At 36.0% G+C, this 16,324-nt stretch overlaps 1 protein-coding gene and 1 long non-coding RNA gene across 10 annotated transcripts in view; one reads left to right on the top strand and one right to left on the bottom strand.

The window, feature by feature from the left end:
- Window positions 1–16,324, top strand: part of ALS2 (alsin Rho guanine nucleotide exchange factor ALS2) — a 72,781-nt gene that overhangs the window by 35,113 nt on the left and 21,344 nt on the right. For 5 of the 9 annotated variants that reach the window (XM_045480753.1, XM_045480751.1, XM_045480749.1 and 2 more), the window contains 9 exons: window positions 1,290–1,470; window positions 3,782–3,847; window positions 8,986–9,148; window positions 12,465–12,596; window positions 12,991–13,119; window positions 13,458–13,528; window positions 13,877–13,943; window positions 14,325–14,527; window positions 14,646–14,711. In XM_045480753.1, coding sequence (XP_045336709.1) covers window positions 1,290–1,470; window positions 3,782–3,847; window positions 8,986–9,148; window positions 12,465–12,596; window positions 12,991–13,119; window positions 13,458–13,528; window positions 13,877–13,943; window positions 14,325–14,527; window positions 14,646–14,711 — 1,078 coding nt within the window. Of the gene's footprint in view, window positions 1–1,289; window positions 1,574–3,781; window positions 3,848–7,724; window positions 7,830–8,985; window positions 9,149–12,464; window positions 12,597–12,990; window positions 13,120–13,457; window positions 13,529–13,876; window positions 13,944–14,324; window positions 14,528–14,645; window positions 14,712–16,324 lie in introns of those variants that run through there. The other 4 variants (XM_045480748.1, XM_045480746.1, XM_045480747.1 and 1 more) reach the window with 2 other exon arrangements.
- LOC123599316 lies at window positions 375–16,241 on the bottom strand. The gene is made up of 3 exons (XR_006713098.1): window positions 16,135–16,241; window positions 13,777–13,780; window positions 375–385 (listed from the first exon to the last, which is right to left on the bottom strand). It is a non-coding gene; the product is annotated as an uncharacterized LOC123599316 (long non-coding RNA).

The following is a 16,324-nucleotide window of genomic DNA, read 5'->3' as shown; positions in this document are numbered from 1 at the left end:
GGTTTGGCCCTGCACATAGAAAATAGAGAGGAACTTTTCTTTATCTTTCCTGCAATCCTTGACCCTCTCTGAGGACCTAGAATTCAGGCCAAAACTGTGATACTTAAATATTAGCACATCAGATTTTCCACATTAGGTTGACATTGGTTTGTGTGGGTCAGCCCATTTTATAATGGGAAAACCACTATTTTTTCAAATAACTAATTTATGGTCTTTCAGAATGCCCCCTTTTGTAAGTTAGGGACTGTCTGCATTTATTTTGTTTTATTTTGGTTTTGGTTTATTTTATTTTATTATTTTTTTGAGTTTATTAATTTTTTAGTAATCTCTATACCCAGTGTGGGGCTCAAACTCACGACTCACATAGAGTCACATGCTCTTCCAACTGAGCCAGCCAGGCGCCCCAGTTTGTTTATTTTAGTTTTTGATATGTTTTGCCTTTTTAAGTGTTGTAGAGTGCTTGTTCTATAAATTCTTCTCCAGTGGGTGGGCCTAATATCCCAGGAGTTTGGCAGGGGAAAAGCAGCAATCTAAGCTGGAAGCTTCCTGGATTGCTCTAAAAGAAAAGTGAAATCATCCTTGTCCTTATCCTGATTCCTGATTTCTTTATTGTTTTTCCCTTGTCTGCTCGTCAGCCTCAGTGCTTAGAGAGATGTCCTGGAAACTAGGAACTTTGGACTGGGAAAAAGCAAATAATCTCCTGGTGCCCTGTATAAAGTTCAGAGCAATCTGGTCAGTCTGATTGGGGGATTGACCTCGCTGCACTGAAGTGTTGGGCTTGTCCCAGGAGCAATAGAGCAGAAGTCGGTACAAAAAGTTGAAAATATTAACCAAGATATAACTACAAAAGTGAGTTTGATTCCTAGCTGTTACTTTCCAGTTGTGTGAAATTGGATAATTCACTTCCCCTTTCTTGGCTTCAGATTACTTCTCTTCAGAATGAGAGGAGAGTTGGATTTGCTCAGTGGTTCTCAAATTTGGCTGGTCTTCAAAATACCCTGGACAGCTTTTCTTCTGATTATATCCATCCTGGGATCTTAACCTTGGCCTACTGAGTCAGAATCTATAGAATCCCTGTGAATATATTTTTAACAAGTTTTTCAAATGACTGGATTCTATGATCTCTGAAGTTGCTTTCTTTACCACTGATTATTTGAGTTGCACAGTTGAGAGTACGTCTCAACATGTTAAGTATTTTTAGAAAAGGAGGATTCATAATCTTGATCATAAGAAAGTATTCAGGTAATGAGTCTTCAGGTTATGTCATCATCATCATCATATTGTTACAGACAATTTGGGCACTGCAAGTACAGTCCAGCTGTTGCAGGAGGTGGCGAGCCGGTTCAGCAAGCTGTGTTACCTAATCGGTCAGCATGGAGCCTCACTGAGCAGCTTCCTTCATGGGATAAAGGAAGCCAGGAGTTTGGTCATTCTGAAGCATGCAAGTCTCTTCTTGGATAGTTATACAGAGCAAGTATCCAGTCCCGTGTCATGTTCAATCTCTGCAGGGTTATTCTGCCAAGGAGAACAGCTCCTTAATCAGAAGAGACTAGATTAGGGACAGTGATATAAGGTAATAGAAATTGCAAAGCAGTATTTTAATCTTAAGCCAACTATAGTTCTGCATTGCTAAAATTTTAGTTTTCTTTATGGGGAAAGAGTCTTAAAAATAATTATATTTCCTTCTATAGTTTAGCAAAATGATTGATAGTCTACTTAATTTACATAAAATATACTATAATAAATATGGTTCTTTAGAGAACAGTGTTGCTTACTTAAGTAAATTATGCTAAAATTAGAGGAAATAAGTAACTGAACAATTATTTTAAGACCAACTGCTAATGGTAAATATCGACTTGTTCCAATGTCTGTTTTTTATTGTTGTGTAAATGGAGGATTTAAAGACCATACTATCTTCAAAATAAAGATATTTCCTTAATAAAATCTAGGATAGTTAGCCAAAGTTCTTTTCATGTTTTTCAAGTAAAATATACCAAATGTATTTGAAAATTTAAATATTTCTCACTTTTTCTTAATTTGTATATTGACATTATGACGTGAGGCATAATTTGTTATTTTAATGTGCATTAAAATAACAATGCTTTGATCTGAAGTGAAAATTTTATTCTTTATTAATACCTCATCCATCTAGCAAATATCGACTGAGTACCCACTAAGTACCAGGCGCTGTGTAGAGCTCTGAGATCATGCAGCCACAGTGCAGAGCCAGTGAAAAGGAGTTAATGTTCTATTGGTGTTTTGTTGAAGTTATTTTTAATATAAGTAAAGTTTGTTTATTATTGAAAACTGTATAAATAAAGATAGTCAAAAAGATGTTTAAAGTTGCCCGTAATCTGATCACCGGAAATAGCCATTATTAATAATCTTAGTATATTTCCTTTCGCATTTATGCATGTATGTACAGATAGATTAGATGCATGTGATTTTAATTCTAAACGAAATTGAATGTATTTGAAGCTATTGTCTGAGAGGAAATACCCAAGTTGAAGCCTTTTAACTCATTGTCTATCAGACATGAAAAATACATAATTTGATACCAATTTACTTTTTTAAACAAGATTTTGTTTGTGTGAAGCTTTCAGCTTTTACTAGTATAGTTCTTTTTTATCTTATTTATCTCATAATCTTTTTTACTTCTTTTGTTTTGTTCTCTGATACTTCAGGACCTATAATTAGAAATGCTTTTTTTTTTTTTATACCTTGGACAATTTTTTTTTTAAACACAATTTATTCATACTGATGGGACAAGTAAAAAAATCCTGATTTGTTTATGAATTTTGAAAATAATTTTTAATTGTGGTAAAATACATGTAACATCAAATTTGCCATCAGGACCATTTTATTTATTTTTGTTTTATTTATTTTTAATGTTTATTTTTGAGAGCGAGAGAGAGTGAGTGAGGGAAAGGGGCAGAGAGAGAGAGGGAGACAGAGGATCGGAAGCAGGCTCTGTGCTCAGAGCAGAGAGCCCGATGTGGAGTTTGAACTCACAAACCTGAGCTGAAGTAAGATGCTTTACCAACTGAGCCACCCAGGTGCCCTAGTAGTACCATTTTTAAGTGTACAGTACCATGGGCTTTTTTTTTTCCAGTAGGTTCCATGCCCAATGTGGGACTTGAGCTCACAACCCTGAGATCAAGACCTGAGATCAAGGGTTGGATGCTCCACCAACTGAGCCACACAGGCACCCACTTTGGGCTGTTTTTAATAGGAATTTACCCTCTTTCTGAAAGTCAGTTGATTCCATTTTGCCATCCTGGGAGTATGGTAGAAGTACACACAACTCAAAACAATACATCAAGACATTCTCTAGCAATTGATCAAAACTTAACCAACATTTTCTAAGTTTCACTCGAGCTCTTTTAACATATTTTTTTCTTCTCTATTATTTCTGAAGACTTAATTTTCACTAAAATCCAACAGTTTAAATCATATTTTCTCAAGTTTGTTAAGTTACCAAAGTAAAATCTACCAAGCAAATTCTAGGATCTTCTGTATAATTTTAGGTGTATTTTAAATTTATAATTTATAGTAATATCTTTACTAAACTGGCTTTTCCCCCCTGCCTGAGTATTGTGGTTATCACATAACCTGCCCTTCTTTTCAGTCCTTTACAGTTCATGAATGTTGACATCACAAAAGTACTGAAACTTATTGGTGAGATACCAAAAAGTATCTGCTCCAGTTGCTTGTTTGAAAATTCTGAAGAACAAATTTACATTTTAATGCTAACATATGTGTGTTTTCTCTTTTGCTCAAGGTATTGCACATCTATTACAAATTTCCTGGTTATGGGAGGATTCCAGCTTCTTGCTAAGCCTGCCATGTAAGCAAACACTTACCTTCCCATTATTATTCTAACAACCAAAGATCATATTTTATTGTGTTCTTTGTTTTTGAGTGCCTGGGAAAAGCTTTGACTTCGTCATTTTACCAAATGAATCAAAATGTAGATTTTCACTGACTCTTAAAAGGATAGCTCCTGATTATTATTGGAAGTAGTGTAGTACTGAAAAAACTACATGGTCTGGGTCCTTCTTTAGTGCTACCACTTATTATCCCTGAGATGTTAGACAACTCTCTTCACCAAATTGAGCATAATTTTTTTCATCTGAAAGAAGGGAATGTTTTTGCCCTGGTAAGGAACAAATAACGTATGTGATGGTGTAGAGAAAAACGCAAAGTGTTGCACAGATAGAAAGATTCTGCATTTAGTTTCTGGATAATAAATATAAAAGCACCTTACATGAATCTAATCATTCTGAACTATGTAGATTCTCAACAAGTGTTGACCTACAGACAAAAGCAAGTTTAAAAAATTCAGATGTATTTTAATAATAAACACATCAAATATGTACTCACAACCCAGATTTCATAGATATTAATGTTTTGCCATGTTTGCTTTTTTTTTTTTATTATTTTTTTTAACATTTATTTATTTTTGAGACAGAGAGAGACAGAGCATGAACGGGGGAGGGTCAGAGAGAGGGAGACACAGAATCTGAAACAGGCTCCAGGCTCTGAGCCATCAGCACAGAGCCCGACATGGGGCTCGAACCCACGGACAGTGAGATCGTGACCTGAGCCGAAGTCGGACGCTTAGCTGACTGAGCCACCCAGGTGCCCCGTGCCATGTTTGCTTTTGATTTTATATCCTAATAGAGTAATAACATCCTAAGATCATTTCTGATCTTAAAGAGGATAGTTTTAGCATTTCTTCATTAAAGATGATTGCCTTAGGTTTTTGGTAAATATCATTTATAGGGTTAAAAGATTCCCTTCTTTAAGAAAAAAAAAATGTCTCCCTCTATTCCTGAAAGTTGAAGAGCAATTGATTTTTTTAACGGTAAATATCCTTGAGTTCTCAAGATAAATTCAGTGGCCTGTTTGTATTAGTTTTTCAGTACGTTACTGACATTTGCTAATATTTAAAATTTTTGCAGCTATGTGAATGTGAGGTTTTTCTTCTCTTCTGAACTTGCTCAGTTTGGGTAAGAAGGTTGCACTAGCAATTACAAAATGAGTGTGGGAACTTTATTTTCTGGAATGGTTTGCATGAGATAGAGAATATCTGTACTTTGAGATTTTGTGGAATTCATCTATGAAAAGATATGGCTTTCATGGGGGCATTTTTTTTTTTTTTTGATGTTTATTTATTTTTGAGAGAGAGAAAGAGGGAGACATAGACTCCGAAGCAGGCTCCAGGCTCTGAGCTGTCAGCACAGAGCCTGATGCGGGGCTTGAACACACGAACCTTGAGATCATGACCAGAGCCGAAGTCGGATGCTTAACCAACTGAGCCACCCAGGAGCCCCTTTGGGGGCATTTCTGTAGGGGATTTTTAAACTACCAGTTTAATTTCTTTCATGATTAGATCTGTTCAGGTGTTTATTTCTTCTTGTGGCTTTAATTATTTGTACTTTTCTGGAAAATTGTTCATTGCATCCAAGTTTTCAAATTTATTGGCGTAATATTTCTTAAGATTATTTTCACCTCCATAATAAATGTAGTTGTTTTTCATTCCTCTTATTTGAGCCTTTTATCTTTTTATCTTAGTTGATTTTGTCAATAGTTTACCTTTTTTAAATCTTCTTTCCAAAGATTAAGCTTTAGTTTTTCCATTCTTTTTCATTAATTTTTGCCTCTTATTTCCTTCTTCTTTCTTTGTGTTCTCCTGTTAATATCTACCAACTTTGAGTTTAGCATTTAGTTCATTAATTTTCCAACCCTTTAATTTTTCTGATGTACTCATCCAAGGCCATAAATTTCCCTCCAAGTATTGCTTTGGCTGTATCTTAAAGTTTTGTTTTTATAGTCATTAAATTATAAATGTATTTCTAATTTCTGTCGTGATTTTTTCTTTGATTTTATGTCATGTGCTCATTGATTTCTTTGACTTATGTCATGTGCTCATTCATTTCCAAAATAAGGATTTGGCCTTCATTTTTTTAATGACAAGTTAAAGAATGTTATATTTTAACCTTATGTAGTAACTTTTAAATCTGTGATCTTGCTATTTTGTTTTATATTAATATAATGACACCAATTTCTATTCTATTTTAACCTGTCTATATTGTATTGTAGTTTTTTTGTGTGTGTTTCTTATAAATAGTAAATTGATGGACTTACTGCTTTGTTGTTGTTTTTTTTTTAATCTGAGAGCTTCTGGCTTTTAACTGACAAGTTTACATTTGTTACAATTTCCAATTTTACATTTATAATCTGTACATTATAATGACTAAAAAAAAAGCTTTTTTAACCTTTAGTGTTGGTGAAATGGTGAATCTTTGCCAAAAAAGTAGGGGAAAATAACTGCAGTCAAACCAATAATTAAATGAAGAAAAAAAAAGGAATGGCTATTTTTGCAAATAGTAATGCTTGAGGAAAAGCGATTTTAGTTAATGCAAAAATAGGTGACTTGTGGTGGTTTAAAAATGGGGTTTTCTTGCCTACTTGAGGGACTCTGGTAGTTGCTGACCCTGGTGCCTTATTTTGCCTTATTTTATTTTTTATTAACCTTCCTCTACTATTTCAGAATTGAGTTCACAGTACTCAGGAGTTGACCTGACTCATTGTCAGAGCAGCTAAAGCAGATGATGCCAGAGCCTAGACAGGTGGAAAGCAATTGATGAACAATGGGTGACTTTAAGCTGTGGAAGCAAATATGAAGTCTGAATTTGGGCAGCATTTCCCAAACTGTGGTTCATGAACTCCAGGGTTTTACATATTTAAAGGCAATAATAACATCTTTTTACAACTTCTACTTACAAAGTGTTTTAAATTATTTTAAAGTATTTCTTTAAAAAAAGAACTTCTAGAGCATAGATGGTGAGCCTACATGGCAGTTAGTGGGTCTTGGATATTGATACTCAGACTCCCATCATTAAGCTGGTTTATCATCTAGCTACTCAATTCATGCTAGTCTGGTGGTTTGATCATCATGTAGGTTTAAAAAAAATTATCATTTTAAACATTCCTAAGTGTATAGTTCTGTGGCACCAAGAACATTCCTGTTGTATAAACAATTACCACACTATACACAAAACTTTTAAAAACCACCCCAGCAAAAACACTGTCTGTATCCATTAAGCAACAACTTCTCCCCTGCCCCCCCAGCTTCTGGTAACCTCTATTTTACTTCTTGTCTTTATGAGTTTGCCTATCCTAGGTAGGATATCCTAGGTAGGATACTCATGTAAGTGAAATCATGTAGTATTTGTCTTCCTGTGTCTGGTTTATTTCCTTAAGCATAATGTTTTCAAGGTCTGTCTATGTTGTAGCATATACCAAAATTCATTACATTGCATGGCTGAATGATATTCCATTATATACATGTACCACATTTTGTTTATCCATTCATCTGTTGATGGACACTTGGATTGTTTCTGCCTTTACTATATTTATTTTTTGAGTAACAGTTACAAACCTAGCCTTGTAAAGGAAAAGCAGTATTGCCATTATTAGATTAAAACTCCCAAGAGAGGATAAGCTAAACAGTCTATGGTTTCCTGAGAGCATACCTAGGCTCTTTTGGGGAAGGTCTATAGGCAAGTGCATGAGTGAGTGATGAAGAGTACATGAGTGAGTGCTGACAAGTAATAGGACTTAAAAGAGTTGGAACATTTCTGGTCTAGTACTGTGCATCCAGAAGAAATGTGGTCATAGTGAGTATGTGTTCAACATGTACTGCTTCCATCTCTCAGGAGCACGTTAAAGCAGAACACTTCTGTGGGGTTAAATGAGTGTCCTCAGCTGATCTCAGCAGCAGAACATGGAGGAGGAAGTAGGAACATCCACACAAGCCAAATGTAAATAAAAATCTGGGTCATGTTCCCCAGGGCACTCTCTCTCAGGTCTCTTAACTGCACTATAAAACGATCCAATTTGTGCTATTGAACTTTTGAGTACCTGGAAATTATTGCATATTTTCCCTTCAGAGATAATATTTCATAATTTCTGAGTTAAACATTTCTTTTTTCTATAGTTCTCTAAGGGATTATAAAATGTTTCATTTTTGCCTCATAGTCTTTTGTGGCATTGTCTTGTTTGAAGCCTTATAGGTAAGAATTTTGTAGTATAATGCTTTAAAGCACTCAAGGGTAGTACCTGGCACATAATTATTGCTTACTAAGGGGCAGATAATAATTATTATTCTGTCCCACCAACTCTTACTTCTTTCACATCTTTTTTTCTTCTTTCACATCTTTTCAAGTATTTTGGTCTGATGAACATAGTCTCAGTGGGTTACTGATCACCATTAAAATTTGCAATAAAATTTTAATAATGAACTTATGTAAAACAATGTAAAAACAAAATAAATGTTGGCTTCAGTTTGAAATCCTTTTGAAGATCTCAGCATTGAAATCTTCACACAGAATATGCTTTACTACTTCCTGTTAATTGTAGTACTGGTACTTATAGCTTTTTATTACTCTTTTGTAATAAACTCTTATTAGGTGAAGGAAAAGAAAAGAAGAAATTAGAAGTATTTTAATATTACATGCCAGCTGTGTTGGAGCGAAGAGCTTTATTTTTCCTCCAGATTTCTGTTTAATACAACTGATTAGAGCAGTTAGTATTGCCATTTATTGCTGTGACTTTTGGCTTGGAAATTAACAGGTAATGAATGGTGTCAGCTGGTCTCCAATTATTCCCTGAAGCTGTGGGATGCATGATTCATTTCCTAGAACTTAGTCACAGTTTGGGATTAAGCATCTCTATTATAGAGTTACTATTGCTACCATATGCTACTTTTTATATGCAAAAATCCTCTATTTTATAGGCAGGAAAATTCTTTTAATTATGTATCTGTCTTATTTCATTGTATTTATATTCTGCTTTCATAGCACCTAAAAATGTGCATTCTGAAAAAAGTAGTCATCTAGTGAAAAATGTCTATTCAGTATCATGCATTTGTCAAACCAAAAGATTAATTAAATCTCTTTTTATTTTCTCTACCTCCAGTGATTTCCTAAATAAAAACCAGGAGCTGTTACAAGATTTATCAGAAGTAAATGATGAAAACACTCAATTGATGGAAATACTGAATACTCTGTTTTTCCTGCCAATCAGACGACTTCATAATTATGCGAAAGTTTTGCTAAAGCTTGCTACTTGTTTTGAAGTGGTAAGATCCCATAAATATCCGATTCGAATACTTGGGGAGGCAAGGATCATAGTTGCTTGTTTGGTTTATGCTACCCTAGCATCTCCAACTCCACTAACTTAATATTTATATGTGTCTAATTAAATTTATTTTTCTTTAAGAAAATGAAAGAAGAAAGTTAGACTATAGGTAAATCTGGTTCTCTTTGCTGTGGATTTAGTTTCTTCTCAGGACCTTATCAAGATTAATTGTATTCATTTTGTGAAACTGTGTCTAAAGTTGAGACCCAATTATGCTACTCACCCAATAGTTGTCAGAGTGCATACTAAGTATGAGTTACACAGAGCTCTTTAAAAGGCCTTCTGTATAATGACATACCTGTAAGGCAGCTGAGTTACCACCTGGCCAGGACTCAAGATAGTTCCATGCCAGGTATTTGAGTTACCTTAGCATATGCTATGAGAAATCACAGTGTTACAGGATTTTCTCAAATGGTCTACTTTCTGTATAAAATTAGTTGGGTGGAGTTCTAGGAAATTAGTACCACTGTAGGTTATGGATGTATGTTAAAGCTGGTCCTGAGACATTCACCTTTGAAATTGTACTAAAATGTGTAATTTCATTTTGTTCCCTCTCTGAAGGACTCCAAGAAGCCATAATGATTCTAGGATCTCTTCTACTTTAGAATCTTTTATTTGTTTTAAGTTTATTTATTTTGAGAGAGAGAGAGAGAACGCAAACAGGGTATGGGCAGAGAGAGAGGGAGAGAGAATCCCAAGCAGGCTCTGTGCTGTTAGCTGATGCTGGGCTTGATGTCACAAACCATGTAATTATGACCTGAGCCAAAATCAAGAGTCTGAGACTTAACCAACTGAGCCATCCAGGTGCCCCTACTTTAGAATCTTTTAAATCATGGGAACTGTCTCCTTATTTGGACAGATTTCAGTCTTTAGAGTGACCCAGGAACTAATGTCGGCTTTCAAAATTTGAAAGCAAACCAGACTCTTCAGTTTGGCCTTTAAGGCCCTTAACAATCTGATATCCTCTTTTGTTTCTAGCCTTATCTACTACCCCTGTGTCCTACATGTTAGTTCAGCTCCATGGACCTACATGTTTTGTATTTCCTTCCCGAGACACACTACCACCATTCTCATTACAGGAAATTTTCAGGGCCTGGGTCCAAAGTCATTTTATCATGAAAATGAAGCCCTTTCTGACTATACCACATTCCCTTCTCTTCCCATCTTTTAAGAATTAGTTAATCCCAGGGCGCCTGGGTGGCTCAGTTGGTTGGGCATATTACTTCAGCTCAGGTAATGATCTCACAGTTCGTGAGTTCGAGCCTCACATCAGGCTCTGTGCTGACAGTTCAGAGTCTGGAGCCTGTTTCAGATTCTGTGTCTCCCTCTCTCTCTGCCCTTCCCCTGCTCATGCTCTGTCTCTGTCTCTCTCTCAAAAAAATAAACATTAAAAAAAAAATTAAAAAAAAAAAAGATTTAGTTAATCCCTCCTCTGTGCTTTGCTAATACTGGTGCTATCTTTCTCCATTATCCTCTTACCGTGTTATATCAGTGATCCTTAACCAGGACTGGGAATCAAAATCATCTGTGGAAATTTTTTCAAAACACATGGCCACGTTTGAACACTGCAAATTGTTATTTAGTAAGTCTCAGGTACACCTTAGACATCATATATACATGTACGCTTTTCTAGATAAAAATAATAATACCTAATGTTTATTAAATGCATTCCATGTGCCAGGTACTAAGCATGTTACATGTATTCATTTTATCCCCATATCAACCCTGTGAAATAGATATCATTATCCCCTTTTTACAGATGAGAGAATTGAGGCATAGCTGGGACTTGGTCAAGCTAGATATAACTGACATACATTGTGTTATGTTCAGGTGTCCAACATAATGATTGGATAGATGTACATACTGTGAAATGATCACCCACAATAAGTCTAATTAACATCATTGCCACATGTAGAAGTATATATCTTTTTAATATTCTGTATGATGAGATGGAAGTACATGAAGCGACTCTTCTGGGTACTGAAGTTTGGAGGTTTTCCAGAAAAAACACAAGATTACTATTGTTTGAGTTGAGAGCTGCCTTTTTTTTTTTTTTTTTTTTTTAAACTTGAAAAGACAATTGATGGATAACTGTGTTAATTCAGATCTGGGTATTCAGTAGATATTTTCTCAAAAATTAGTAAATGAACCTGTTCCTTCAAGGAGAACAACAGACAGTATTTGTTGCCAGTGATAAAATCTGAACTGTGAAGCAAAAAGTACAATGTGGGAAACATGTATGGGTCACTGAGTTTGGCAGTTTCCCAGTACTTAAAGACTTTTCCTGATGAGATTGGTGATAATATTAACATGGAACTTTTGATGTTGTATAATAAAACGTATCAACATTGGGAAGGTCTGCATAACTCAGTGAAACACTATTTTCCAGAAGTCTAATCCACATGTTAAAACACCATGCATAGGTAAAAGGTCTATTCAAAGTGTAACACAGATCAGTGGATTTAATAGAGTAGAGGAAGTTTGATTATGTAGAGAATAGAGTACAGAAAGTTTGATTAATGTAGTTTCAGTTTCCACATTGCAGCTAGTCTTTAAGAACCACTTAAGTTAAATTTTGGTTTAGTTTCAAAGGAGAATATCCACTATTAATTGAAATGGCTATTAAAATAATCCTCCCTTTCCAGTTACATATCCTTATAAAGGAAGATTTTCTTCATATATTTCAGCCAACAGATTAAATTTAGTAGTAGAAATGAAAATCCAGCTCTCCTCTTTTAAGCCAGATAATAAAGAGATTCGAAAAAATGTAAAACAATTGCTACTTTTCTCACGAAGCATTTTGTTCTTGTTTTGGAAAATATAGTTCTTTTTCACTTAAACTGTTACTATATTTGAAGTGAGTTAATAAAGGTTATTTTTATTTCTCGACTTTATTTTCTAATAATGGTAAATATCAATAGATAAACCCACATAAGCAAAATAGAGAGATCCTGAGGCGAAAACATTTGAGAATTCCTGCCCTATCATGAGTACTCTGCTGCTCTCCTCACTGATAATTGCCAGTGTTTGTTTCTTTCCCCTTGAGTTATTCCAGTGTTTCATATGTATCTCTGTGTAGTAGAATTTTCTGGAACCAATTTTCTTTCTGCTCAGTTCCCTTTAGTATACCATTTCTGTTCTTGATTTGGATTTCCGCCATAAATTTAATATTACATATCTAAAACCACACCAAGGCTGCAGATTGTGGACATTTGTTTTATATATTTTTTTCCCTTCCCTTAATTATTGGCTTTCAGACATCTCCAGAATACCAGAAACTGCAGGATTCCAGTTCTTGTTATGAGTCTCTTGCTCTCCATCTCGGCAGGAAAAGGAAGGAAGCTGAATACACACTGGGCTTCTGGAAGACCTTTCCTGGAAAAATGACGGTAAACCATGCCAATTGGCATTACCCCAGCAAACAGCAGGCATATCCATAACAACTGTCATAATTTTCTCCATTCCTCATTTGTTTGTTTATGGTAATAATGCTTTAATGAGCCTTTTTCTAAGGGTGGTCTAAGGGCCACAGCAATAGATGCTGTAAACATCTACCCTCATTTCTGAGAATCCTCTCTGAACACTCACCTTTTGTTTGTTCCTGTTTTTTTCTTAATCTTCTTGGAGCGCTTTTATTAAGTGTTCAGATCCTAACTTCAGGTCCAACACCAACCTAAGCTATGAGCAACAAATTCTCCTAAATGTGATTAGTGTCTTTTTCATTTTTTCCTTGCATTTTAAAATAATTCTGAAGATCGTTTATATATTTGTCTTCAATTCCAGGATTCCTTGAGGAAGCCAGAGCGCCGACTGCTGTGTGAGAGCAGTAACCGAGCCCTATCTCTGCAGCATGCTGGGAGGTTTTCTGTGAATTGGTTCATTCTCTTTAATGATGCCCTAGTCCATGCTCAGGTATGCTGGGTTCCTAACTGTTACATTAATTAATTATACCATCAGTTTCTGTTAAAAGAGAATGTTTAGCTTGCATTTGTGGTATGGACCAAATTTCAGAGAGCTCTTTTAGTTTTCCAGCTTGAAAATGAATATCAACCAAGTGGAGTCCTGTGGCAGAGATGGCAGGACCCACTGGCATTAGCTATGTTATGGGGATCATGTGGCTGAGATGGTGCACCCATGTGGACTTAACCATTTGAAAAGGGTTATGTAGCAGAGACCCCCCCCCCCCCCCCCCCGCGCGCCCAGGGCCTATATGGGTTTTCTCAGCTGTGACTCCATGTTGTTTCTTTCAGTTCTCCACACATCATGTTTTCCCTTTGGCCACATTATGGGCAGAGCCACTTTCTGAAGAAGCTGGTGGTGTGTAAGTGTGTCCCCCTTCCCCGACCCTCACCCTAATTCTCTCCCTTTGCTGTCAAAGTTATTTCCTTAGACATGATAAAAAGCTCAGGAGGCCTCCCCATTCTGTGAAACGAGGCTCACCTTCCCAGCATGTAGATAGTTAAACGGCCTGTGAAGATCATGGCTGATCATGATAACACCTGGAGCAAAGTAACTCTGTGTCCTGTAAGAACCAAACCTAGGGCATGACTGCATTTACATTTAATTGACTCTCCTCTCAAAATAAATAAGTTGCTTTTCATATTTGAGGAGTGATATTATAATGACAGGTTGTCATACCTCCTGGTGTTTATCCTTGTGAACATTTTAGGAATGGCTTAAAGATAACTACACCTGAGGAGCAGTTCACTCTCATTTCATCAACACCCCAGGAAAAGGTTAGTCCATTATGATACTTTGTTTTTATCTTTGGCCTGCCTACTTCTGTATCTTATGCTAGGAAAGAAAAGATAAAAATTGTTCTTGCTTGGCTAATGATCCGTAATTATGTCTGGTAAATCTTCATTAAACCAGGACTGTAGATTTTTTTTTTTTTAACGTGACTTACTTTTAAACATACAGCAGTAAATTCCAAGAGCCAGTCAGCATTACTCATTAAGAAAAGCATTAGGAGACAGAAAAATTATTTAGGAGCTAAGAATTACTAGGAGCAAAAAGTTATTTATCATTAGGACACAGCAAGGAAAGCTATCAGGGTTTAAGGCAGTGCGTGATGAGTTGTTGCTTTAAGGTTATTCACATTTACTTTTTGTTCCTAGACTAAGTGGCTACGGGCTATAAGCCAAGCTGTGGATCAGGCTTTGAGGGGGACATCTGACCTTCCACCTTATGGAAGTGGCAGTAGTATTCAGCGGCAGGAACCACCCATTTCACGCAGTGCCAAATATACTTTCTATAAGGATCCTCGCCTAAAGGATGCAACCTATGATGGACGCTGGCTTTCAGGGAAGCCCCATGGCAGGTGAAAATGTTCAAGATTTATGAGTGGGGTGAAGATGATAGTCCGATTCAAGATTGAAAAAGTATTGGTTATCTGAAACATTAATTGATATGTATTATTTTTTGCTTATGCATTTCAGAGGGGTTTTGAAGTGGCCAGATGGAAAGATGTATTCTGGCATGTTCAGGAATGGCTTGGAAGATGGGTAAGAAGATGGTGTAAAACATAAGAGTAAATTCAGTTTCATCCACTGATGACATCATTATGTATTGGGAACTATTTTCAAAACAAATAGATTTTTGTTTTGTTTTTTAGAAATGCATGCAGTGTGCTAGGGCTTATGATGCAGATGTGTGATCATGAAGAGGGCTGGGAATCTAGGATGCAGCCTTGGTTTACCTGGAGTGAATCATTTACCTTGATAGCCTTGTGACCTCAAGTGACACAGCCTTTCTTTCTGTGTGTTAAAATGGGACTATTTTTTATCCATTTCGCAGTGGTGAAGACTGAGTACCTGGGGTAATATTGATGGTGAAATGTTGAGATAATAGTGCCCCCCTTACACAAAGGATATAGAAAAATTTTCCTTTCAGTAGTTTTAAATCATCTTTAATTTCTGTGATGTGCTAAAGGAGAAATCTTCTAGATGATATACTAATGGTACTCAAATGACATTATTTTTGTATCAGCTTGTTGTGTTTTCTAACACTAAAAATAATTGCATGATAACTGCTAGGAATTTACCTAAGGGGGATACAGGAGTACTGATGCATAGGGGCACTTGTACCCCAATGTTTATAGCAGCACTCTCAACAATAGCCAAATTATGGAAAGAGCCTAAATGTCCATCAACTGATGAGTGGATAAAGAAATTGTGGTTTATATATACAATGGAGTACTACGTGGCAATGAGAAAGAATGAAATATGGCCTTTTGTAGCAACGTGGATGGAACTGGAGAGTGTGATGCTAAGTGAAATAAGCCATACAGAGAAAGACAGATACCATATGGTTTCACTCTTATGTGGGTCCTGAGAAACTTAACAGAAACCCATGGGGGAGGGGAAGGAAAAAAAAAAAAAAAAAGAGGTTAGAGTGGGAGAGAGCCAAAGCATAAGAGACTGTTAAAAACTGAGAACAAACTGAGGGTTGATGGGGGGTGGGAGGGAGGGGAGGGTGGGTGATGGGTATTGAGGAGGGCACCTTTTGGGATGAGCACTGGGTGTTGTATGGAAACCAATTTGACAATAAATTTCATATATTGAAAAAATAAAAATAAAATAAAATAAATAAAAAAATAAAAATAATTGCATGATAAACTTACAGCAGTGAAGTATTTTGTATCATGTTAGAGAAGTAATTTATTTTACTATATAAAAAAGGTTATTATATAAATTGGGTAGACGATTTTTGTGTATATGATAATATAAATTTTTATGATGTCTTTTAATCTCCTTTTAATGGAATTTTAGAATGTGAGACTTTAGATAATCTCATTTACCACCCCTCCCCCCGCTTACACAGGTGAGGTTGCTGGGTACCTGGACTTAACCAAGGTGATGTCGCTAATTAGTGGCAGAGGCTTAGGACACAGGTTTTCTGTTTTTCACTGGAGTTGGGGTAAAATACTTGATCTCTCTGTGTAGTGGGATTGATGCCCTACTCCTCTAAGACTTGCTAGATAACTTAGATAATAAATACAGTTTAAACCAAAACCCCATTTACCCCTTTCCCCCACAGGTAATTCCCTTTTCTGTTCTCCTTTTAAAATGTTTACAAGTGCATACCTAGAAAAGGCAAATGTGTCCTAAATGCATAT

This window comes from Leopardus geoffroyi, chromosome C1 (assembly GCF_018350155.1).
Source record: "Leopardus geoffroyi isolate Oge1 chromosome C1, O.geoffroyi_Oge1_pat1.0, whole genome shotgun sequence".
NCBI classification, from domain to species: domain Eukaryota; kingdom Metazoa; phylum Chordata; class Mammalia; order Carnivora; family Felidae; genus Leopardus; species Leopardus geoffroyi.
Note: the sequence above shows the minus strand (reverse complement) of the source record. Positions and strands in the feature narration are given on the sequence as shown.